Source organism: Pelmatolapia mariae, linkage group LG17, assembly GCF_036321145.2.
Source record: "Pelmatolapia mariae isolate MD_Pm_ZW linkage group LG17, Pm_UMD_F_2, whole genome shotgun sequence".
Taxonomy (NCBI): Eukaryota; Metazoa; Chordata; class Actinopteri; order Cichliformes; family Cichlidae; genus Pelmatolapia; species Pelmatolapia mariae.
The window spans coordinates 25,979,176-26,007,000 of NC_086242.1; the positions used below are offsets into that span (position 1 = coordinate 25,979,176).

Sequence of the window (27,825 nt, forward strand, 5' to 3'; positions counted from 1 at the left end):
TGACCCTCCCTACCCATCAATTAGGTTTTTGTGACAGTACTTGATAGGATTATTTATCAAAACAGAAAGAGCAATCTGCAAAGGAAAGGAAACAAAGAAGGGAGGGCATGAGGGCAAGCTATCCTTGTCATGATGCGGCTCTGTGCAGGCAGGAAAGGACCCAATCGCAGACTACACGGAGGCAAGAAAGTGAACTCAAAAGGCAGCTTTATTGCTGACACAAGGGGAAAACGGTACAAAAGTAAACTGGGAAAATATAAACTAAACACACGGAGAGGCACACAAGGAAACAAACAGCCATGGATCGCGACACGGAGCACAGGAAGACACAGACACTAAATATAAGAGGGATAACGAGGGAAGTGAGGACGCATCTGACACAGATTACCTAGACATCACAAGACACTAAAACTAAACATAACAACCTAGGGAGTATAGATAGATAGGATTGTCAGTGGGTCATTTTGACCCAGTGACTTTAGAAACAAAATATAAAATTCAGACTAAATGTGTCCAGTGAGGATATATTTGTTTATATATGATGTCAGTAAATCTTTTTTTTCACAGGCTGAGGGGATCTTGAGAGCATGGGCGACTCCTGCTCTACAGAAGCAATATGGTAATGATCCTGTTGTCACTAAGCTCTGGAACAGCACCATGACACAGGTACAGGTATTATATTGGATATTGGAAATCCTGCGTGTTTTCATATTCTTGTTATATGTGTTTAGAACTTTATATATAAACTGTATATACATTCACCACTGATTTATGTATACCTGCTCAACTGCATATTAACATATATATCTGTTCTGCCAGTCACATGACAGAAACAAATGCATTTAGTCATGTACAAAAGTGGTTTAAGGGACTTGAGCATGGCATAGCTGCTGATGCCAGATGGGCTGGTCTGAGTATTTCAGAAATCGCTGATCTACCTGTATTTTAGAACATAGTCATCCTACAGACAGTGATCTTCAAAAGAGAAAATATCCAGTGAGTGAAATTCCTTGTTAATGTTGGAAATCAGACAAGGTTGGCTGGGATGCTTTGAGCTGGTAGGAAAGCAACACTAACTCAAATAACAGACAATTGGAAACACATTGTCTTGTCGGAGGAGTCTGGATTTCTGCTGCCTGAACAGGATCTAGTAACCATCACAGTGGCAAACATCCAACAAAGAGTCTCAAGCATGAACAGCACCAGTTGGACAGTACCAGGCCCCAACATGATTCACATCTGCTTGCTGAAGAACTAACTGCACTCCATGAACACCTGGCAGCAGAAATGAACCGGTTGCTAATGGACAACACGTAGCTGGAATGGCTAACTTAAGGCTGGACATTGCTGATCAGAGGGGCAAAGCATCAGCTACTGGTAGACAGAGCAGTTGTTCAAGATGCTCTCCCCCCACTGTTGTTCTCCGTAGGCCTGAACTCTTTCATCCCAGGTGACTGACAAGACTGATTACACACACTGCCTACAGAATAGAGCAATCGTTAGCCACCTCCTCTACATGGATGATATCAAGCTGTATGCCAGGAGTAAACAGGACATCGATTCACTTATCCATCCCACCAAGATCTACACCAGTGACATTGGAATGCTATTCGAACTGGAGAGGGAACAAACAAAGAGAGTGAAGGTAGTCAGAACTGAGGGGATTGCAAAACCAAAAGGGAACATTGCAGACACTAAGGTTAGCGAGAATTACCGGGCAATCTCACAGGGATGTGGGAATCATGAAGCGGCTGCCAGGAAAGTTGCAACCACTAAATACCTGCAGAGAGTAAGTCCGGAAGAGTTAGCTGAAAGAGAAGAATGAGATTCAGGCAAGTAACACCTACACCCTGCTGGAATATGTGTCCGAAAGAGGAGATAGAAACCACTAACATCAAGACAAGAAAGTGCCTTTAAGAAAGGACCATTATGTAGATAACCCTCTTCACATATTTTCCTGCGCATGAATAACACAAGAATGTCATCCTTCTTTCAGCTACATTGCTGTGGTTTCTCCAACTACACTGATTTCATGGGCTCTAACTTCCAAAATGCAACTGGAGGCAGCCTGCCTTCCATCTGCTGCAGGACCAACAACAACACTTGCACCCCAGCCCAGGCAGAGTACAGCAATGTGCAGGTGAAATTACCACATTATACATTGTGCAGCTTTAGCATGAAAACAATGACAATTCAAACAAGCTAATGTTTAGCAGGAATACTGTTTGCCATGCTCTGTGGCGTTCCAGGTCCAGTTCACTGATATGTAGCAGACAACTGCCAGCTACATATGTAGCTGTTAGTGACCACTAATTAGAATCAAAATAGAATCAAAAGAAGTGAAAACAATTATTCTGTCACGCTATGAAGTTGTCTGGGGACTGTGGGCCTGGAAGTAAAGCAGGTTACCTACTAATTTGAAAGTTGGTAGTTTGATTGTCGGTTCCTCCGGTTTACATGTTGAAATATCCTCGGCCAAGATTCTGATGCCTTTATATGAGAGTATGTGTGCTAGACAAGATGGTATGGCATAGAATAAAGCACTGTATGAATGTGTGAGCGATTGGGAGAATGAGGCTTGTAGTATTAAAATGCATTTTGAGGGTTTAATTCTAGTAGAAAGTGCTATTTAAGTATGGTTGTTAGATAAGAACTAACCATAGAGACCAAAACCTGTAAAAGACCTTTTTAATGCTGTAATATTAAATATGTTTACATAGACATAAATGGTGTTAAGCATAAATAAAGTGTATATTCCTGGTATTGAAACCATGCCACCCACATTGCAGTTCATTACTGACACATGGAGTGGTGTGAAAATGTGTGTAACATCCTGCCCAATGACAACAATGTCCAGTAAAAACAATGAAAACTGTCTACTGCAATTATTTTTTTGTTTTTTGCCTTGCGTTTTTAAGCTTTAACATTTTTTCAGGTTAACTTATCTTCAACTGAAATCTCATTGTAGCTCCTGCGTGGATTGAATTTCCACAGTCATTCTTTCTGCATAACCTCAGAGCTATGCAAACAAATGAAAAACACCAAAATGTCACTAAGATTTTAACAAGGGGGGACCATGTATGTCTAAATTCTATGACGGTAGCAACAGTTAAAATATTTGATTCTGGACCAAGTGTTGACTGCCCCAAGCATCTTGATTCTGGCCTAGAAATGTAGTGGTTTTTCAGCCAGCCATTATTTTGCCGTTTTGTGAATGTTTTTTTGCATTAGTGTCTGCATGAGTGTCAGCCATGCGTGTTATGTTGATGCATTAGGAATTAACCAGAGCTCATTTCCTATCAGGGCTGTTTTCAGCACATCCTGATGATCATCAAAGAGAACGCTAGCACCATGGGAGGCACTGCTGCAGGAATTGGATTACTGGAGGTAAAAACTCATGCAAAGTTTAATGATGCATTCATGTTTATGTCATTCTGTTTGGACTCTTACACTTTTGTTTCTCCAGATTGCTGCCATATTGGTATCCATTAACTTGTACTGCCACCTGGATAACGAAGATAGCTGAGAGGTCTTCACAGAGAACATTTTGGGAGTGACAGATAATTTAATTAAAAAGCAAATCTATATTAACATCACTCTTATTCTTTTTATGCAATAATTAGCTATAAAGTCATATTTATTATGTAAAAAACCCCCATTATATATAAGTTTCTGTTAGAAGTAGTACACTTTTACCAATATCATCCTTGGTTTTCAATGTTGCCTTTTCAAAAAGAATGTATATATAAAATAAAATATTTCAAACATTTATTGAATGTGTTTCAGTGTTGGGTTATTTTTTCAACACCTTTTGGGGGTTTTTTCTGATTTTTATCCACATTTAGTGGCCACAGTTTCAGTTCTGCAGCAAAAGTCAGAAAGTCAACTCAGTATAAGGACCTAAAGGTAGAAGCAAACGAAAAACCGTGAGCTGAAGAGGTTCTGTCAGCGAGCACCCAAAACAAAATGATTTAGTTTAACTAACAAAAACCCTTACTTGCAGGCAATTTGTGCCGGACATGCACTGCTTCTTTAGATTTTTCATTTCATATTTAACGGAGAGTTGAACAAAAGTCTGTTGTGGATACAAATTGCTTCAGGTGACATATGCTAAATGTGATGTGAAAGAAACGTAAATGGTGGACATAACATCATACTGATGATGAAAATGAAAATCTAAGGTACTGGAATTTACAATAAATGTTTTTTTAAAAAACATATAGATGCTAATTGCTGCATGGGTAATCATGTTTGTGGAAGGTTTCATGCAGATTAGTCAACCTGTTAAGGAGTTCCGAGGGTACATATAGACATATGTACATAAATATGCTACAATCATATATAGTAAGAAAATTAAGAAGTGTTCTGTTTGGGGAAGGGGAAGTACTGGATTCCTGCATTCAATTCAGTTCAATTCAGTTTTATTTATATAGCACCAAATCACAACAAAAGTCGCCTCAAGGCGCTTTATATTGTACAGTAGATACAGAGAAAAGCCCAACAATCATAAAAACCTGATCCCATCTGTGACATACAGTGGTGGAAGAATGATAGCTTGAGCCTGTTTTGCTGTACAACACCAAGGACAGGTCAGTATGCATGCTGGAATTGAAAAATATGTTGTTAATTGATCTTAAGAACATATTTTAAGCAATGGATTCAGGGAAAAGTTTTTTACATGTGCTTTTAGATTTAACAGCTGCTTTTGACACAGTGGACCATAAAATTCATTACCAGACAGCAAGAGTGGGTGGGCATAATTGCCTCAGCTCTGCAATGGTTTAGGCCCTACTTCTCTGATAGGAGTTTCTGTGTCATGATGGATGATTTTCTTCCGCTGCTTTTGACTTCAACACAGCGTTTAATAATGTTGATCACAATAATTACATACATCTAGTAGAACATGATGTAGATATTAAGGGTACTGTGCTGCAGTGGTTTAAATAAAATCTATCTAAAAGACTTCAATTTTTTCATGTTAGCATTAGTTCCGTGCTAGGACCAATACCATTTGCATTATATATGATTCCTCTATGCAATATAATTAGAAGGCATTGCATAACAATGCCACAACACAACAATGCAGATGACAGCGTGAATTGTTCATGAAACCACATAACATGCACCAATTAGTTAAACTACAGTAATGTCTTAAAGACATAATGATCATTAATGTCCTGCTTCTAAATTCAAGCCTTCAGCTGATCCAAAATGCTGCAGAGAGTACTGATGTAACTTTTTGGCTTCTTTTCACTGGGTCCCTGTTAAATCCAGAATCAAATTTCTAGACGACGGCGTAGTCTGACTGTTTATGTTTTCTCTGTATTATTGAAATAATGTAACTTAATATTTTTACCTTTTTAAAGACATTTTTTCCTCTATTTTAATTTCAACTGTTTATTCACTGCTCTTGAATTAATGCTTTCAAACATTATCCATTAGCCTTGTTCAAACAGTCATTTATAACAGAAAAATAACAGCAAGAAGTACAGACAGGCTGACTTTCAAATGAAAAAGAAACAGCATGTAAGATATTTGATCAAATGAGATCATGTTATATTTATTACACAGTTATACTACAAGTTGTAGAGTTCTGTATAAATTGATTGAGTTCCCTCTGTCATGGCTGCAGTTGTGTAGTGAAATGAGAGTGAGGAGACACTTAAATTTTCAGCAGGCACACTAATCTATAATTTAGATGATGCATTAACAAAATGTCTTTGTATCCTATGAAACATGTCACTCATAGTGATGAATGCACAGAGAATTTCAATTCATCTCTGCAACTGCTCTTGCTCCCACAAAGCATCATTTCAAAGTTTAACAACTAACTGATCCGAGACCACGGGTGAAGATCCTTTTCTTTTGCTTTTGTTACAAAGTCAGTTGAATTCTAAAAAAAAATTAATAATAATAATACATGAAAAATTAAAGAATATTAGCACTGACATGCATGGACTCCACCATGCAATTCAGTCCAGATCACCGTTGTCATGCCCAAATAATCTCAGTGGTCCTTTAGAGAGGTGTATGTCCTCTGAGGCATCTACAAGCCTAACTTTGATGAGTTTAAATCCTCAGATCTGTTTCATTTTGATTGCTGGCTTAAATATAAAGCAGAATTTAAAACTCTTCCATCAGAACAGAAATGTCTCTACAGCTTCAACTTTTAATTATACTCACATGAATGATGCAAGTCAGCCGTATGGTTGGTCACTTGGACATGATCGGGATGCCCAAACTAATCACACAAATGCTCAATGAGGTCAGGGTCACAGGTAGGCCATTCTTTTCTTTCTACTCCCAAAATCTGGAGCAACTCCCTGATAAAGGGGGAGCGAGCAACTTGGACAGGACAGTGAAATGGTTTAAACAACAGATACTCTTAATTTTTCTTAACACTTTCAGCAGAGAGTCACAAAGGGCAAGTGCAGAATATTAATTTTATTAACTATTTATTATTGAATCACTCTTATTTCTTCAGCCTAAACCTTTATGGGCCTCAATCTCTCAATCCTATCCCTAACATCCTCCCCAGTGCAACAACCGTCTGCATGTACTCCTTCACTACATCCATGAACCTTCCCCATCTTCCTCTTTTCCTCCATCCTGAACATTGTCCAATATATCCACTATCACTCTGTATATGACCAAAAAAATCTCAACCTTGCCTCTCCAACATCATCTCCAAACTGCTCAACCTGAGCTGTCAGTCTGACATAGTAATTTCTAGTTTTGCCCATCCCAATGAAAATCTTCAGCCTACAGTGTCTTTTTTTGTGTGTGTCACTGTCCCCAAACCATTCACGGCTAAGTATTGTCTGCACCCGCTCACCATACCTCCACTCTCTTTACTTTTTTTGCTTTGGATGGTTGACCTCAGGTAATTAAATTCATTCCCCTTTAATCCCTCTACTATTTTCACCTTAAGATTGCACCTCCTCTGGCTCAGTCATCTTTAATGCCTCTTCTCCAAAGAGTACCTCCACCTCTTTCACTTGGTCCTTACTCTCACTACAGTTGTCTGCAAACAGTGAACAGACTTTCCGGCCTGAGCCTCATTGCAAACAAGAAGGGGCTCAGAGGTGATTTATTTTCAGCATTAATAAATGTTGAAAATATATATGTACATACACATATATATATATATATATATATATGTACATACATATATATATATATATGTACATACATATATATACATATATATATATATATATATGTACATACATATACATACATATATATATGTACATACATATACATACATATATATACGTACATACATATACATACATATATATACATATATATGTACATACATATATATACATACATATATATATATACATATATATATATATGTACATACATATATATATATATATATATATATTAGGGGTGCAACGATACACAAAATTCACGGTTCGGTTCGGTTCGATACTTTGGTGTCACGGTTCGATATTTTTTCGATACAAAAAAATGTTCATGCTTTTTTAATTTGTCATTTATTAAAATTATAAATATATATTTTAACTCAAAAGTACAGTTTTTAAATTTAATGTTGCTGAAACGACAAAGTAATAAAAAAATAAATATCTCATGGAAAAATCCCTCATCTTTGGAAAAGAGAGTTTATTACAGAGAAATGGCTCTTTCCAAAATAAAAGCTATACTATACCCTTCTTCTGGGGTATACTCTAAGCAGCATATTAAACATATCAGGTCCCCATAAGGAGAATCATGTGCTAACGGCTGTCTAAATGACTCGGGTAAAGTTTGTAGCATGCGTGCTTGTTGTTTTTGTCTGCTTCCACTTGTCTTTGCACTAGGATGATGTCGGAGTAAATGTGCAGTCATATTCGTTGTGTTCCCACTAGTGCTGTCAGCGTTAATCTGAAATGACATTAAGGCCACAACAAGGCAAATCTCCGTTAACGAGCTACCGCGGATCGCCCCGTGCGTGGGGCTGGACGGCGTCAACACGTTAACGAGCAAACTGCGCCAACGCAGTAGTTCCCACCCTTGTAATTGAGCATTGCGTGGCACATCCGACATGCTGTTTTACTTTTGTCCATGATGCGCTTACCTTCAGGGTCATACTTCACATGAAGACCAAAATAGTTCCAAAGGCCAGATCTGAATGAGGGTGGGGGAGGTTCAATTTGCCATGCTGCAATGAGCTAAGCTTCTGTCTTGCTAGCTTGCGCTGCGCTCAGTGGATCTGCGCTCGACAGTGCAGCCTAGGCGGAGTAGTCTAACGCAGATCCACAGCATCGTCAGAAGAAAAGTTGATAAAATAAATTAAAAATTTTGTATTGTTCGATACACATGCGTACCGAACCGAAAGCACTGTATCGAACGGTTCAATATCGATACGAGTATCGTTGCACCCCTAATATATATATATATATATATATATATATATATATGTACATACATATATATATATATGTACATACATATATATATATATGTACATACATATATATATATATGTACATACATATATATATATATATGTACATATATATATATATGTACATATATATATATATGTACATATATATATATATGTACATACATATATATATATATATGTACATATATATATATGTACATACATATATATATATGTATGTACATACATATATATATATGTATGTACATATATATATATATATATATATATATATATATATATGTATGTACATATATATATATATATGTACATATATATATATATATATGTACATATGTACATATATATGTATATATGTACATACATATATATATATATGTACGTACATATATATATATATGTACGTACATATATATATATATACGTACATATATATATATGTACGTACATACATATATATATATATGTACGTACATACATATATATATATATGTACGTACATACATATATATATATATGTACGTACATACATATATATATATATGTACGTACATACATATATATATATATATGTACGTACATACATATATATATATATGTACGTACATACATATATATATATATATATATATATATATATATGTACATACATATATATATATACATATATATATATATATATGTACATACATATATATATATATATATATATATATATACATATACATATATATATATATATATATATACATATACATATATATATATATATATATACATATACATATATATATATATATATGCATATACATATATATATATATATATATATATATATATATATACACGCATTAGACTTTGGAATGCAATTTTCACCAGATATCTGGACTACTAACTCTCTCTTTACATTTAAATCGCTGCTCATCTATTCAGAATTGCATTCCCTCCATGACTCCGTCTTAGTCTATTTTTTACCTTGTTTAGCTTTTATGCTTTCATACTTGTTATTTTTTGTTTACCTTTTGTTTTTATTTGCTGTACTAATGTAAAGTGTCCTTGTGGGTCTTTAAAGGTGCCTATAAAATTTTTTTTTCAGCCTTTCTAAATGTTGAAATATATCTTTAAATATATTTAAATATAAAAAACCTGAATACTTATATCCTAACATATTGTGTGTGTGTGTGCGTATGCGTGCACACGCACACACATACACACAAACACACACTTTTCAACTTGAAGGTATGGTTTCTCAAAAAATTCAGCTCTGATATTTGTAATTAAACAAGCCACCTGCAATCACCTGAGAACACTACAAGGCATGGCTCTTTTTATGTCTGTAGAAGTCTGCCTCCACACACATGCATGCATCAGAACATGTGGCTCTCCTTGAACAAAAGAAAAGACTGACATCAAGGGGGCTAATCACCAAAAAACAAATAGTTTAACTGCAAAAGTTGGACCTCAAAGGATAGGAAGCCACACTCATCCTTGGTCAGCCACAATGAATACAGAAATCCACCGAGTCCTGAGGATTTGCATACATTTCCCTATGTGGTTTTTGCCTCTCAGTTCCTTTGCATTCCTCTCATGGGAAATCTGGAGGCAGCTCTCTTTCTCTCCTCTCCTCTCATCCCCAACACACACACACACACACACACAGAACAAGAAGAGCTTCTGGTTTATTCCATGAATATTATACACACATAATAAATCTTTATTTATGAATTATTAAAATATTGTACAGTCCAGCCTTGAGGGGGGAAAAAAGAAAAGCAAAAAGCATGAGAGTGAGTTTAAAAAAAAAAAATCTTTATTCATCTCCAAGATAAAAGAAACTCATACATGTCAAACTGCATTCAAGTCCACAGATCCTCCTGTGTCACTCATACGAAGCACTTTCCATTATTTTCAGAATCCTGCCACAGTATTAAATCAACTGTATTGCTATGGAAACAATGATTCAATTCAATTTAACCTTTGAAACTCAGAAGCAGCAACACCACAAAGTGAAATGAAAGAACAATCCAGAGGGGGAAAAAAAAGACAATTTGTAGAGATCTAAAACCAGAGAAACACATTAGGACTTAAACTTAGCCCCAACTTCAGTGGTTCATTCTGACAGGTAAACACCTTCCAATCAAAAGACTGCAAATACTAACATAGAATTAAAATTCACATTCATTTGGTTAATGCATTCTTATCAGCTGGTAAGAACATGTCCAGTATCTCTTCCTCACACACACACCTCTCTGTTAACATGGTTGAAAACTCCACGTTCTTTCAAAATGTCTGGCAGTATATCAACATCTGGATTAAAAGTCAGTGTTTTTAGACCTCGATTGAAACAAATGTTTCAATTACCTTTTCATTTTTAATTGCCTGAAACATCAATAAGAATTGTTTGAAAAGATAACATGACCGGTACAGAGTGAATAAATGCTTAGCCAGTTTTATAGTGTAACTTTCAAAATAAATGTATCCATAAGCAGATAATACTTGGTTTGTTTTTGCATGTCTTACCATAAATAATATCAACATTTTCTTAAAGGGTTGGGTTTCTATTTGACCACCAGTTAGAAAAGCTTTACAAGAGAAATAGCTCTCTCTCTCTCTCTCTCTCTCTCTCAGCTGCATCTCAGGGCATTGAATTCAGCCAGTGAGATTATCAAATAAATCTTCTCACGTATTTACTACTCTTAAAAATGAATAACACTGCAATGAGAAACTCAAACAGATAAAAATATGTAACGAAGATTTAGTACTCTTTTCACATTGCTACGTTCAGTGGATGGAAGTGGTGGAGCCTCTGGCCTCCAGGATGGTTGAGAGAGACCAAAATTTACATGCACACTAAGAAATTAGGAGGGAAAAAAAAAGTTTTTAACACATGCTGCATCCATGAAGTAGCTGGTTGCAAGTACCTGCCTGCTGTGATGTCTGACCCACAATGATCTAATTAATATATGACTAAAGTGCTAGTTTGGGGATTTCATTTGGTACAAGCAGAGAAATTGACTCGGTTCTTTAGGGTTTATACCAGGTGTTCTTGTTATCTGAGCCCTTCTTCTACATGACTGGATGGCTGTGTGAAAAGTAACAGTGTTGAGCTCAGTTTTTTAGTAGCTTCAGTAGCTGAACACTGTTCGATCAGGAAACAAAGAAGCAACTGGATGTTCAGCACCTTATGCAGCTGCCGCTGTCTCTTGTATCTACAAAAACAGCAGCAAGCACAGAAAAAAAGCGTCTGCTTCAGGAAAAAGCAAAACAAAACAACAACAAAAAAAATGCGTACACACGTAAATGCTGTGCTGGGATACAAATATCCTGAACTGTTTTTTTAGCACACACGTTTGCATATTTAGATCTGATCCTAGACACGGATTTTGCTGCTTTTTTTGGGTACACAACAAAAAGGTTTCGTTCCTAATGATTGTTAATTATGATTTTCAGTTCCTGTGTCAATTATTACTTGTTGGTACTGGAAGGGCCACATGCTTTTTTTCCCCTGACAGAACAAAAGCCAGTAGTGAACTTTACCAGAAACAGATAATTACATGGAAAAAGGTCAATTTACTTAAAAAACAAACAAACAAAAAAACTGCCCGAATTTAAAGTGATTTGTTCAATGTGCATCATTTTGTAGGTGAGCACACATTAACATCACAGCCTTTGCAATTTCTCTGGTTTCAGATGCACATGTTGTTAAAAGTATGACTTTTCAGGTTTTTGTCTCTCAGCCACCTTTCAGATTACATCATCAAGCCTAATCCGAGGCAAGTGATCTAAACAGTCAATAACAGTACAAACCCATGGGGCTTTTACACTCGATATCTAATGCTGAGAAATATGCCAACCTTTAGATTTCACACACACACACACACACACACACACGCACACACGCACACGTTTACATTTTTTCATTGTAAAAGTCAGACTCTTAAAAATGCATTGAACTTGATCAAAGTGGATTTTCTTATTTAGAAAAAAAGCACTAACTTTTGGCAGATGTAAAATAAATAGAGATTCGTTAAAATGTATGTACAAAAATGGACAAACACTCAGTAGTTAAAACACCAAACTATGAGGAGCACTGGCTTCATTCAGGTCAGTGTGTTTATGTCAAAGATGTAGCTTAGTGATCGATCCACAAAAAGACACAGCTGTTGGCAGCTGTACACTGTTGTGGTTAAACAATCACAATTAACTATAACTAGTTTTAGCATCACTGCTGGACGGACTCACCAGTGCTGTTTGTAGTGTTAATTCTTCCTAAAACATAAAAAATAGACTCAGTGTCCCAGGTATCCTCTTGTACCGGTCAGACCTGTAGCTCTGGGCCCCAGGCTGGATTATTAATGTTCGTTGTTGGAGAGAAGTAGTAGTGTTAAGGCCAGGGCTTGTTGAAGTCTCTGTTTGTGTGTGTGTGCGTGTGTGTGTGCGCGCGCACGCATGTGTAACATCAGATCTACATCTGCTCCACCGGTGCTCCCTCTTCTTTAGGAGGAGGCTCTAAATGAATGGGAGTGACATTCGCTGGTTTCCTCACACTGATCAGAATAAAAGAAGAGAGTACACATGAGGTTAAAAAAAGGAAGTGGAGAGATGATAACATTAAGCAGAGATCAGAGAATCTACACAGAAATACAAGTGAATTAAGGCAAATTGTTTTTTTATCTGGTGTGAATTTACCCAGGATGGTTATTAAAATGAGAATTAAAAGCAAAAGACTTTAGGAATGCAACTGTAATTGGCTGTTCTGGTTGTTGTGAATCTGAAGCAGATTAACCAACCATTGTCTCTTGTGGTCTGACAAGAGAACATAGGAAAAACTATCAGTAAATCAGTAATTAATGCAAAGACAGGGTAGAATTTCTCACTCCAACTAGAGATTCTGTTAAAGGGCTTAAAGTTATTTTACTGAAATAAAGTTTCAAAAACAAAAACAACTGGATGGTTGAAGAAAGGAAGTGTAAACAATCACAGGAGTTATCATATTACTTTTGAAATAAATTCCCTTTCTCCCTCTGATGACTGGCACAGTGCAGCAGGAGTGACTTTGGTTCTTTGTATACTATCATATTCACATCATGTCTTGAGTTGGAGTTTATATAACATTTATATAATTATATGAGTAAGTTTATGGGCAATGGAAGGAAATCAAACATTTTCTTCAAATATCAGTGCTAATGAATTATTTATGAATTATTCCCTCCTCTCTAACGAGGTACCTCTTTAAAAGAAATGAGCCAGGGTACTCAAGAGTATTTCAACAGTCTGCGTTCCTGAAATGCTCTTCTCATTAAAAGCACCAGTTGTAACCAGTACCTCCCACATGAACCCTTAGATCCTTCACTTAATCATGTTTACAATTAATAAATCTGCTCCTTGTGTTGCTATGAGAAGCAATCTAACCATAAACAAGTGAGAGATGCAGGATCTCACCAAAATATCAACAATCTGGCTAAAACTTAAACCTACATACAGAGAATGCACCTTCTAAGCATTTCAAAGCTAAATGCCAACTGTGTAACAGAATGTGTGCTGGATGCCAATCACTTGAGGTTTGGACCTGAATACATCCATTCCAACAGAAGACTGCAGGTGATAGCAGACTGCCTGCCTGATATCATAGGCAGGCAGCAAACAGAGACAATATGTTGTTTAGATTGCATAAGTTATTTGCATAGCCCTTTATCTATCCAAAGTACCAGAAAATCTTCCTTTCTCCCTTTCCTGTCACGTAAAAGGTCATTGTTTGCCTGTGTTTCCACTGTGTTGAAAACCCTGAATTATTCATGTAACAACCAGGCCACATCTCTGCTGTTTGCATCCCTCTCCATCTCCATTTTCTGTTCTGCATTTACAGGCCGTCACACAGAACCTGCTCCTCTAACACAAACAGAAGCTGCTCTTAGGTAATAAACAGGATCTTTTACGGTTTCCTCTCAGGGGTGTGAAAATGTTTCATCTTGTTTCATACTGCTTTAGGGTGCAACTGCTGTAAAACATCAGATAATGATCATATGATTTCCATGTCTCTATCTCATTTCTTGTTTTCCCAAAAAGCACAGAAAGATTACAGGTATGGGCTACATATAATCTGAGAGTTACTTACGAGTACGGGGAGATCGGAACAGCGACGACCAACACATGGTTCCTTTTTCTGAAAAGCCGCCATAGACCTCTGTGGTATCCCCGAACATCTAGATCCCAAACGTGCAGGCACTAAACAAGAGACATGATTGAATTCATAAAGGGCTTAAATCACTGCCTGTAAAAATCACAAGCAAGACCACTTATGTAAATATGACCACCTTGGCAAGCTCAGTCCAAGTGGATGTGTCTGTTTCAGACTCCATCTTAATGAACATGATGTAGCTCTTCCCCTCAGAGTCAGGTAGGAATGAGTCCTCACATGGGTTTTTGGTGTGGTCTAGCACCTCTGCCTCTCTGGAATAACACACACACACACACACACACAAAATTTACTTTTTGTGGTTTACAACAACCATAAGCAAACACGCTGAGTGATGCCAGAGTCTGTACTCACTTCAGCAGGTTCTGGATCTCAACTTCATAAGCATCTTTCTTCAAGCTGTGAAGCACAATTAAAACCAAGTCTGTCACCATGTAGCCAGATTACTCACAGAAAACAATAGCATTTAATCACATGGCTGTACACACCTGCCCACATTCTTCAGCTGTACATTGGGAACAGTGTTGAACTTGTGCTTTTTGAAATATACCTCCTATGTGACACGATAAGACAAAAACAGCAATCTTTAACAGCGGGCTAAAAAGATACAGCTGACTTAACTGCTCTAGTGCTGCTTTCAGACCTGTCGCTTTGTGTCAGAAATACACAAATGAAAAGCTGATGACAAACAGCATTTTCCTTTCAGATCTTACGTGAAAATAGCCATTCATGTTGAGGCCGATGATACCGAAGTGGTAGGAGCGGGATACATCAGGGATGATACACTCTCGGCCTTTCCTCTGTTCTGGCATTCGCATCCACATGTCCCAGTCCCACAGCTACAAGCCAGAAAGAGCGCAGGCACGCATTTAGTCACGATCTTTTTGCCACGGCCTCATACGCATGCACAGCGTGTTCCTGCATTTGTTTTTACTTGTCAGCTAGACACTATTCTTTTTAAGCACTACATAGATATTATTCAAGGTTTTTAGCATTACAACATGACAGTAAAAGCAACAACATAATATATTAAAAATCCTTTCATGCAGCTCCTTTTTAATCACTTTGCTAAATGACAATCAAACTTCACATATCTATTTATGGCCACTGGAAGAATCAATCAGTGACAAAATATCACAACAAAAGAAAAGAAAACTCCCGTACCTTTTCAGGTGTAGGCCATTTTGGCTCCAGCTCATCTTTGTAGAGGCTTTTCTTCAGCACCCAGCCCAGGCCGGGCATACTCTCCACCCTGTAGAGCAGGGCCGGGTCCTCTGCTGTGTGCTCATAACCCTGATCAACACCACATATAGGGGAGCGTTATCATCTACATAACAAAGACTGGTGGGACAATGTTAATAAAAAGCAGGCTTAGAGAAGTCAAATAGAGAAGTCACTTAAGTGTGAAAATAAGGAATGCAGATGATAGTCAGCACTCACCTGGTCGTTCCAGGCTGAAATACAGTACAGGCTGTCATCCTCATCCAGCAGGTGGATGGTCTGACTCAGGAAGCTACAGAAACAGAGAAAATATTGATAATGTAACAATTTTCTGACAATAGACTGAATATAAAAAGGTGTCTAGTTTGCAGTTATGATTTTAGAAAAAAAACAACCATGAACAAAACTTTGATCTACACAGAAGACCTGAACATACCGATGTCTGATCACTGAACAGGAACATTGTTGTGGAACTTCAACAGATTAGACTGAGCTTTTCTACCAGACCTTTCATAGCAAGTGGTCACTGTGATTGACAGCTGACACAGGGAGCTTCTGAACTGGACTTGTAGATATTGCTTCAAGAAACTACAACTATTGTACATAAAGAAGAAATAACAGGCTTGTTTTTGTCAACAGAACCAAGCTTTAATTTCACTGCTCTCTAACTGAAAGCTTGAAGCTCAAAAGCAAACTGGCGCAAACACAGATGATGGCCGCAAGTTCTTCTCCACCATTGAAGTCAGAGCTTCAAACAGATTGGTCAGCCCAGGAGGGAAGCTGGAGCTTTCACAGCAGCAAACACACAGTTCAAAGCACAGTCTGTCCAACAAAGGAAGGCTAGAGGTTCTAACAGAGCAGAGCATTATTATCACTGTCGATCTACTGCCATCTGGTGGTGAATCTTGCAGGTCAGAGTGTTAAAAGGCCGTCTCAGCTGACATTATAGAATCAAAAACATCGTTAAAATGTCTCGGAAGAGCTGAGGATGCTATGCAGAAAGTTCTCTTTAACAAAAAAATAAAGATGCATTTCCACTTTCTCTCTTCATCATTTCTTAATTAAATTGTGGCTAACTATAAACCACAGCTTGCTGCAAAAGCAACAGCACGCAGTTTGGACACATATTCCTAGTATACGTTTGGGTCCTTAAGAGTTAGCATCCCATTTAATGCACAAGCTCTCTTTCTCTTGGAGAAAGAGATTGAGCACCAGTTTTAATGTGTGCCTACATTCAAACCCACAGGTGGCTTTGTTACACGAGGACTGAAACAAGCAACCTTCACAAGAATGCGCACTGTGAGTTCATCTCCAAGGTTAAAAATGAAAATACAGCGTTCTATTCAATGGTCCTGAAGTGTCTTATGACGCGATTATGCTTCACATCCCCACCCTCCCATATGGAAGGACTAGAGTACTGGTGCAAGTTGCTGCTTTGATGTCGTTTTGACCGGTCGTGCACCTCTCAATTTGTCTAACTTGGTGCGTTCTTTCACTGCCGCTGCAGCCAGGACGAAGATACAAGTGTAGGACTGTCAGTTTTTACTGTAATTTTAATAACGTCTCAGTACAGAAGCTCAGAGATCACAAATTATACAGAGATGTTGCAACAGTTTGACTTTCTGTGAGGTCTTTGCTAGTCCTGGTTTTGACTTCTTTTCCTTTTATACCAGCGCTGATAAGTACTCAGTAAGTGCTGGTATAAATGGTACAGAGCTGTGGCGGCATCACTGTCAGGGTGCAAAGCAGCCAATGTGGCAGGAATCACGGGTCCCTTATGGAGACCTTTTAGAGGATCACCTGGAATGGAACTAACTGGTGTGTATTATCTGGCTTCATGTATAGATAAAGCTCGGTATCATCTACATAGCAATTAAAATGTATGCTATGCCCTAAAAATGATACTGTCTAAGGGAGGTTTGTATTGTATACATAGTTTAGGCAAAGTTACACACTGATGCAACATTAATTTTAATGACCTCTAACTGATGTAACCAGGTGTTATTAATACCAACAGGAATTATAATATTACAGAATTTACGTTTATCCTTAGTCAACACTTTCAGGGTTTCTTCAGAATCGCCTGCTCTGGGCCCTGGAAGACAATCTATTATGGTTGCTGGTGTCTCTAATGTCACGTATCTGAAAACTGAATCACCAATAATCAGAGTCTGTTCCTTGGCGGGTGTGGTGCTGAGTGGGGGGGGGGAAAAAAAACCCCAAACAATTCAAGATGGTGGAATACCGTGAACTTCTGTTTAGGGCTATGCTTCATCCTAATCATCACCCAGCCAGCCTGATATCCAGGCTGCTCAGGACAATACAAGGGGAGAGCCACCAATCAGTCAAGCAAGAAAAAGTGTAAGGGGCATACATTTTAGACTTTTAACTGTAGTTTAAAGCATTTACAGCTTACTACACTGAAATAATTAAGTAATACATAAACAATTAAATACACTTTAGAATAACATTAAATGTAAAATCAATTTAAAGGGAGTTTGCTCTGAAATAATGGAGAATTTTTAGCATAGATTCCAGAAGCATGAGTAGAGTCTAACAGCATGAGACTACCAAGTTAAGAACCAAAAACAGCAGCTGCATAAAAAGTTGTCAGTAGAGAGTAACTACATATCAATCAGTAAGAGCCCTTTTCTGGAACTAACATGGACATCTGGCTGCTTTTAGTAGTGGTAATGTAGACTGGAAGAAATACCTGAAGAAGTCAATGGATATATCAAGATCTTCTTCTAGTACAATGGCATAATTAGCATCCTGGGAAAAGATAAAACAGACACAACAAACTCTAATGAGCGCATACATATGGTACATACAGACTCTACCCCAGGCAACTGCACAATAAAACACCCACAGTGCATTCACCCCAAGAGTTCACTGCATAAAATCATAATGTCAGTGTTGACAGTAAGAGTTTCAGAAGTCTCATTAATATTGAGTGGAAGCAGAAATTTATATGTATACAGTTACAATTCAGACTTATGTTAGAGGGTTTACCTCTGGTTAAGTTGCAGGTTAGTTATGATGGTCAGAGAAACAAATGAATTGGAGCAACTGAGTGTGCACTCTGAAACCTCTGTTTGGACGTGTCAGATGATTTTTTTTTTTTTTTAAATTAAAGAAATGCTGAAGTGCAATGTAAAATTGAGGCTGTACAATGCACTTATTATAAAAGATGAAAAATTCAAATAAGAGTTATAACAAGCTGCATTAACATGATACAGCTGAGTGTTTGATGTTGGTACTTACTGGGTGAAGATTGAAGGTTGCAGTCAGACTCGCTTTGTAGTGCTGTGGTTGAGGAAAGATGTTTGAGTTTCACAGTAACAAAGAATAATTTAATAACAACACTGCTGAACGTTTCTATAAAGGAAACATCGGTCCTTTAAAATCTATGCTTGTATTGCTCTGAATTATGTGTTAACCCTTGAATGAGAAGCTCTTGCTTACCTGAGACACTCTGGCATTCTTGATGCTAATAGGTGTGTGTTGAACTCCCTTCAGTCCAAACAGGTCAACAACATCCATTGGCTCCTGAGTGAAAAAGGCAGATGTTTGAGAGCTACAAACAGATTCTTCAATAATGTGCAAATTTTTTCCCTGAACAAAATCCACTGAGGGGGTGAGTATAACCTGAAATGACCATTCTGTTTCTAAAAGAAATAGAAACATAAAGAGAGAACACAAAAAACACCCCAAAAACTGGATTTCTGTAGTTCTAGTTTAAATTGTTTTAATCTCACAAAGAATGCAGTTTAATCCTATTTTCGTGGTAATTATGACAAGGATACACTGTAGAAATTAAATATTATTTTTTTAACATTTAACAAGATAATTAATTCATAGATTCAGTTCATTCATTTGCTAAAACACACGTGATCGTTAGAAGTCAAACTGACTCGCAATAAAAAAAAGATTTGGGGGCAGTGGTCAGTGGTACCCCTTCGTCTCCTAGAGAGAGAGATAGTATCAATTTCAAAAGCCTTGTTTTCAAGTTATTGCATTCACAAGACTTTCTAAAAAACTTGACCTCTGACCTTGAGGTTGAGGTCACTGAGATTCAAACTCATCCAACATTTTTATTAGGAGCACCAATATTATCAATTTCAAATTCCTACGAGTTACTTGAGTTATCGCATTCACATCTTCGGTGTTCACGCTGCCTGCCCAGCAGGTTAACAACAAATCCGCATCAGCTTCTTACAGTCAAGGTGTAAAAAGTTACCAATAACTTCAAAGTCTCTGACAAGGAAAAAAATATATAGATACTTAAACGATCTATAAAGACTTCTGCAAATAAAATTATGTTTGTTGTATTTGTTTAAAATAAGGTATTGAAATATGATGTCTTGATTAAGATCTTAAAATTGTATGACTTTGATAGTCACATGACCTAACACCAGCAAAGGTACACCCCAATCACTGGCAGAAGTAAACTGCAGCAATCACAATAAATAAATACATAAATCAATTAATAAACAAATAATAATAATAATAATAATAATAATGATGAAGGTACCTCATAATATCCATCAATGAAGACTGTGATCATCTGTGGGTTAACACCATGGGCTGAAAGAAGTGACCTCAGCATACTAAACAACAACAACAAAAAAACCAAACACTTAGTTATATTTTTACAGAGATTTATTGCTTCGCTGTATGACAGAAGAGTATTTTTCAGATCTTACCGGTAGAGATAGTTAGGTCTGTTTCCTGCAATAACGGCCACTGGGACATTGAAAACATTATTGATGGGGAGCTGCAAGGACAAAACAGAGTAAAAATGTGATCATACTGAATCTATACTTGCACACAAGAAACTCAAATTAGTGGACAAGAATCGGTAAAGCATACACCTGATTACTTAAATCCAAGTATATGAGCATTTCAACAATGACACTTTACATATAAAATTATTTTGAACTTTATTCCCTTAGGGATTCATAAAGTATTCTGAGTTTGAATCAGATATAGGAATCAGAATACTTTAAACTCATCCAACATTTTTATTAGGAGTCCCACAAATTTCCCCTTGTGGGACTAATAAAGGTATATCAATCAATCAATCATAGACTATACAGCCTCATGTAAATTCGGCAATTTACCTTTATTTTTCCATCTGTCTAAGAAGTGGTTGTTTAACTACTGGACTCTAAGCTAACTCAGTCCTTCCTGTTCTGTGGCATCCTTCGGGCTTGTTTGTCAGATGGAGCCCCCTTATGTCATTCAACTGTCTTGAGTCCCTCGCAGCATGCTCAAATTCCAGCTCCACCATTTTGGACTGCAGATGATGACAGTCTGTTCTGTTCTGTTGTGGTGATCCACTGCAAACTGGAGGGTCACTCTAACTGAGCCTGAAGAGCACTAACGCCAATATCCTGGGCTCACTACAGAGCAGCACAGGAAGTATCATCGAGACAGTGAAGTTGAGCATACTCAAACATACGAGCAAGTGTGCTCAGTGCCTCACTACTCGCTCAAATGCTACGCTCACTTCCGTCTTCATCCAAGACCAAAAAAACCATACAAATTATAGCAAAATAAATAAATATCATTTGACTGACGAAAGGACATTACTTCCTCCTTACAGCTTGGCATTCCTGTGCTTCCCCACACAGGAAAAACATGGTGAAACTAAAGAGTCGTGTCTGTTACATGTCTTACAGGGTCAGGATTAAACTCTACGGGTGCCGGATCTTTGCAGCTGCAGATGCTGCCGTATCCTTCCACCTTGCTGCAGAAGAGTTTCCTCCTCCTGTTCAGCTCCGTGTCTGCCCAGTGGCACTCTGCCTCTGCAGAACATAAGATCACATCCCAAATTATTTTACAGTTTTTTTGTAACATATAAAATTATTTTGAACTTTATTCCCTTAGGGATTCATAAAGTATTCTGATTCCTATATCAGCAAAAAGGTTGGGGTGGGGAAAAAGGCTGGAGAAGTAAATAATACTAAAAAGACAGAGCAGGCGGAACATGTTGCAATACATTAGGTTAACTGTCAACAGGCCAGCGACATGACTGAAAAGAACATGTTAGAGAGGCAAACTTGTATCTGTGTCATCCATAAATACAGTTTAAAGCTCTATCATGCAAAAGAGGAAGATGTATGTGAACATGATTCAGGCATGCTGTGTTCTGCTCTGAGCCAAAGCTCACGTAAAATGACTGAGGCAAAATGGGAAACTATTCTCTTGTCAGACAAATCCAAATTTTAAACTATTTTTTGCAAACATGGCTGCCGTTGCATTCTCTGGATTAAAAAGAACTGGGACAATCCTGCTTGTTATGAGCACTCAGTCCAAAAGCCTGTATCTCTGATGGTATATAGATGGGTGCATTAGAACTGCCAGCTTGTACATCTGAAAAGGCACAATTAATGCTAAAATGTGTACACAGCTTTTAGAGCAACATGTGCTCCCAAAGAGAACACTTTTTTTTTTTTTCCATGTGAGGCATATTTCAGCAAGACAATGCTAAAAATACATTGGTTAGAATTATAGGTGTTGAACTGCCCTGCCTGCAGCCGAGACCTTTAATTAGTTAAAAATATTTGACGCATGATGAAATGAACTAATATCTTTTCTCAGTTTTAACATTTGTGTTATTTTGTGCGTAAAATGTGTTTGACTCAAATCATCATCTTGTTTTTAATTTACATTGTACAGTTTCCCCAATTGTGGCCAAAATGTAGCTCATGCTAAACCTACAAAATGTGAAATCCAAAACTACCGGTGACTTCAACCATCATTCATATACAGTCTTTGGCTCAAACTTTTAACTCATCTAGTCCCTACAAGGTCGGGACTAAAATATACTAATATAAGCAGAAGCAAATCCCCCACTTTGACTTTTTTCTCAAGGACCCAACCTTTACTGCATGTCATTGCACTTTCAAAAGATTATTCACAAAAAAGCTACAAGTCTTTTAGTGAATAAACAACTTTTTTTTTTTTTAAATAACATTTTGTGCACCAGAGGGGAATCAAGTCTAAATACTTCACCTTTTGTCAAGCATGCTAAAACTGGCTCTTACCTTCAGAGGCAGTGAGTTGCACTTCAGTCTTGAGCAGCACTGGGTCTCCCCAGGTAGACAGAGCTGGAGACTTTGAATGCTTCTCTCCATAAACCTGACCTGAACACAAAAACAACGTCAAGTCAAGAGAGGTAATCTCAGGGCAAGTCTAAACTCTTGTTTTTCCTTTTGTCTCTTCCTCCCTACTGACAGCTTAATTAGTAAAGATCAAAGATGCCTTTTTATGGTTTATACTGATAACTTCTCAACAAAATCCAAGTTTATGTAGAAAATAGTGATGAAAAACTGCACAGACAATTAAATATATCCATCTCTTTTGTTTCTTGTACACCAACGACGATTAAGTTCAGCCTAAAAAAAAGTGTAACCATTAGTGACAACACCTCAAGCACAAAGGTCAAGACACAAATGTGAATATGTAGAACAAAAAAGTCTTTCTTTCAGTCATACACGGTAAAGCTGTAGTGGCCCAGAAAACAATCTAAGCTGATCCTAGTTAAAAAAATAACTAAATTAAATTTTTAAAAAAATCATATGTCAATCAACGATAAAATGGTGCACTTTGGGCTGACTTTGTGAAATCTCATAATTAAATCTTCTTAGTGTTTCTAAACAACCAATGATATGACTGATCGATTTAGTGAAGCTCTTCCTGTATAATGGCTGTCCTCAGTGACATTGATAAAATGAAGGTCTGCTTTTCTACCTCCTTTCTTCACCACTAGAGTCCACATGTCTCTCCAGCTCAGATTGAGGGACACCTGGCTGCCCAGACTCTTGAGCAGGTTCTTAGCAGCATCTTTCAAGTGGAATGTGCCCTCATCCTGCAGGACAAAAAGAAACACAGCTACCAGTATGGTTTACGACTGGAACATGAATATCCCCTTCACTCTTCAGACAATAGCTCCTGACCTTTATGGTAAAGATAAGGATTCGACCACGAGTCACCATATTGAGGAACAGGATCATGGCTTCATCCTCATGGGGAGAGTAGGTGTCAAATATCCTCTTGGCCATCACATGACCCTGTGACACACACGCACACGCACACGCACGCACACACACACACACACACGACCACTTATTGGCGCCTATTCAAATACACCTATAAAAGTTATTTCTGCAGAGGCCACAGTTAAAGTGTCTTACAAAAAAACTGAAAAATCAGAAATTGCTAAAAATCTACTACTGACATTTGATAAGTTTAACTTCGACGTTGTTTGTATTGTGATAAATACAGCTATAAAAACAGTGAAACACAGTTAGCAAAAAATCATGATAATATGATGCATCAATTTTTTCCTCCCACCTCTAGTATGTACAGTAATTGCAGTTTGTTATATTTACATATGAGTTACCAGTGGAAAGACATGCGTCATGATATGAAGAATAAGCAGCACATGCTCACAGTTGCTTGATTGAGAACTATCACATGGATCCCTCTTCCTTGTTCTCGCATGTCATCTTCCAGCACCTGCAGGAACAAGTAAAATAAAGAAAAACAATATTTTTACTGAGCCAAGTGTGTCAGACACTAATCTTACCTGGGCAGGCTCCCCAGGTATACTCTACATTGTTTTATTTCTATTTAAAATACATTTTATCTATTAGCGGGATAGGGACTTCATTGCCAGTGGCAGTCTATCCACATGATGAGAAACTTACTGGAGCCTAATTTGTATTGTTGTTGCTGTACATGGTATTATTTATTAAATACAATATAATTCTCTAAGAAATGTGGCATGTGAATGCTCGGCCAGAAGAAACAGTCTGACGCTTTGTGTCTATCATTAACCAAATTAATTATAAAGGATTATTACCATTTTGAACATGAATTCAATTACATTAAAAAGCCAAAATTTAAACACCTTGCATTGCTAATATTTTCCTTGACAAAATAGAACTCAACTGAAAACCTAACAACAAAATAAAGGTTAGTAAGAGACAGAAGGGCATCCACTTAAGAGGAAAGATTAGTCTAGAATGTATAGATTGTCTTGAAAACTGGGATGGTGAGAGGCCCATGCAGCAGCAGCTTACTCGGTCTGAGTAAGATTGTTGACGTCTTCAGGCACCTGGAAAGTTAGTGAGACCAAACCCTCTGTTGTTGTGTGAGTCGGCTATATTAGCTAAGCCCCTTTGAGTATTAAAGCAGAATGTCTCAAGTAACCTGTCAGTAGACATCAGCCAGTTAACCAGTTAATCACCCACCGTGGTGCCATCTACTGCCACGTAGACCTTGGAGCGGCTGGAGTACACCTCAATGTCGAGGACTTTGCGTCCATTAGCCGGCCTGCGTGCTGTTTCCATGTTAGGAATAACATCCTCTAAAGAGAGAGAAAAACAAACATCAAGATCAAGATGATGCACTTCATAATAAAACTACACTTTAATGGAACACTTTCACTTCGTGTATCAGAAGGTTAACGAGTGATGGGTGGATCTGTCAGATAGCAACAGACAGATCAACCCTCAACTCTTCTATTAAACTGATTTTGTACATATTTAAATACTGACTGTTACATTAACATACAGTAAACGTTTCAGAGGAACTGACTGAAAGCTACATTACTGTCCAGAGAGTCACAGAGTTAGACATTTGGGCACTATAGACTGTACTGTATACACATATTGTAGATTAGATATTTTATAGAATCACCTTGAGGAAACTATATAAATAAAACTGAATTGAAATCCATGACAAAATCGCAGTGTCTGTCCAAGTATACTGATGGGTGAAAGACTGTAGTTAAAGTTTACTCTGAAATCACAAATCAAGATAAAAAGTTCAAGCTGACATGTAAAAGGATGAGACGTCCATCTATCAGGCCGACAGGTCGAAATACTACTAATCACAAAAGTCTGCTACAACGCAAAGCTAAAGCTGTGGTCACTCGCCAACATTCATCATGGGTAGAATGTCATGGTAACGAGTTGCTTGTAGCAGGGTTTTTTTTGCAGAGTTATTGTACAGCACAGACCTTTAAAGACTTAGAATTAGACGCAGAAGTGTGAATTCATTTAGGATTTTCGCCAATCCACACAGGGTCAAAATCGTACATACAGGCTTAAATTTATACATACACTCACTTAAACCTGAGTGTACTAAGTATAAGTAAGTAAAATGACATGTGAACATGTTTCTCACCATATTCTTGGGCTGCTGCATCTTCACTGGCAACTCTTCTCGTATCCAGGATGAGTTTAATGTTGACTATGACGGTTATCAGCAGAAACAACACAGCACCGGCCTGCAGGATAAAAAAAAAAAAATGTATCAGTGTTCATCTTGATGTCTGTAGTTAGTTAATTTTGATATTATTAAACTCTACAAATGGTTCACTTAATTGCTGATCTGCTGGCACTAATGAGTCTTGATTTCTGCAGTGAGATTCAGATGGTATTTATTTTACTGTCATTTAAATGCGACACCCAACAAGTACTATTGCAGACCACATCCCTCCCTCTATGACTACGGTGTGCTTATTCTGACGTCTGTTTACGGGACAACAAACCATGTTACAAAGCTTAAATCAACTCAAACTAGTTTCTTGAGCATGACAATAACCTCAATGTACTCAAATGGCCTCCACAGTTACCAGATTTCAATCCAGTGGATTGCTTTGGGATGCAGTGGAATGGGAGATTGAGATGAATGTACAACCAACAAATCTGCAGCAGCTGTGTGATGCCATCATGGCAATATAAATCAAAATCACTGAGTGTTTCCAGCATCTTGTTAGATCTATGCCATGAAAAATGAAGGAAAATAGGGGTCCAACCCAGTACGAGTAACATGTACCCTACAAAGTGCCCAGTGAGTGCATCTAGGAACAGGCACTGATATAATCAAGCCAGGATATGTCTTGCACCCTTTACTTTGAAAGAACACCTGACATTTCCTTTACCAAAACCTTTTGGCAATATGAAACCTTTAAATATGAGCTAATGTGGCTTGTTAAATGCAAAACAAGCGAGAAAACAGGACAATTAGCCAGGACAAAACGTTTACTTTACTGATTTACAGCAGCAACATCACTCTTTAGCTGAGCTCTATCAGTACAGACCGTTTAACTATTTACCTGACAGAACCGGCGAATCGTCCTCTTGTTGGTCAATTTGTATTTCCAGGTGAGATAGAGACTCCTCTGTTGCCGGGGGATGAAGGGCTTAGCTCGGGGATTGGGGGTCCAGGTCTCCATCCCGGACACAGCTCACGCCCTCCGCCTGCTCTCCTCCACTTTCTGCAACCGGGACATGCACAACTCCACACCACCAAAACACGGCTGACTCTTACATGCTCACCTGAGCTAAACAAGAGACGCGAATAAAAAGGCACTGTACACAAATAGTCACCAAGTTTAGCCGACGACACCAAACTGCCATGTGACTGTACGGGGCTTTAACATGCTCCAGACGCCTCTTTTCTGTTCACGTATGAACATCATTAATCACGGAGTGATCAGTAAGTCTTGTAGTGACATTTATATTCCATAGCAAACAGACGCTTCCAGAAAAGTAGCTTTAAACAGCAACATACACAGAGTTTCTGTCGCAGAGCAAAATACGTCACAGAGGTCCTCTTCCTTCTTCGTTTTTTAAATAGGCAGAAAAGACATTGGCGTATATCTGCCCTCTACCGGTTGTTATTCGAGTTAACGCTTATGATTGACGTTAATTTGTTTGTTTGTTTTAAAGTAAGTAAGGTAAGTAAGAGCCCGCTTTCCTTCGTATTTTAAAACTTAGAAGGACTTAATGGGAGCAATAGCACTGTGTATTTCAAGTTGAAATGTCAGAACAACAACAACAACAACAAAATAGCACTGCAGCTTTTACAGTCTTTCTGTGTAGAGCTTGCAGGATGTCTCCAGGAACTCCAACTGGTGATTCTATATTGGCTGTAGGTGTGGATGTAAGCATGATGGCTGTCTGTC

At 37.7% G+C, this 27,825-nt stretch overlaps 1 protein-coding gene across 1 annotated transcript; it reads right to left on the reverse strand.

Annotated features, from left to right (window-relative positions):
* Positions 1-10,165: 10,165 nt before the first annotated feature.
* pomgnt1 (protein O-linked mannose N-acetylglucosaminyltransferase 1 (beta 1,2-)) lies at positions 10,166-27,460 on the reverse strand. Its single transcript, XM_063460169.1, has 21 exons — positions 26,974-27,460; positions 26,040-26,142; positions 25,103-25,218; positions 24,300-24,365; positions 23,804-23,917; positions 23,598-23,715; positions 22,892-22,990; positions 21,522-21,649; positions 20,546-20,616; positions 20,374-20,449; positions 19,305-19,388; positions 19,104-19,145; positions 18,553-18,611; positions 16,059-16,131; positions 15,783-15,911; positions 15,332-15,457; positions 15,107-15,171; positions 14,973-15,017; positions 14,737-14,872; positions 14,538-14,647; positions 10,166-12,969 (listed from the first exon to the last, which is right to left on the reverse strand). Exons 1-21 carry the CDS (start codon positions 27,091-27,093, stop codon positions 12,888-12,890), a joined length of 1,962 nt encoding a protein of 653 aa, XP_063316239.1. The 5' UTR covers positions 27,094-27,460; the 3' UTR covers positions 10,166-12,887.
* Positions 27,461-27,825: the final 365 nt, after the last annotated feature.

Coding starts and splice junctions, on each gene's coding strand:
- pomgnt1 (XM_063460169.1), bottom strand. CDS start 27,093: ATGGAGACCTGGACCCCCAATCCCCGAGCTAAGCCCTTCATCCCCCGG. Junction 22,991..23,597: donor TCTAGTGGTGAAGAAAGGAG/GTAGAAAAGCAG, acceptor TTTTGTGTTCAG/GTCAGGTTTATGGAGAGAAG. Junction 21,650..22,891: donor GCAACTCACTGCCTCTGAAG/GTAAGAGCCAGT, acceptor TATGTTCTGCAG/AGGCAGAGTGCCACTGGGCA.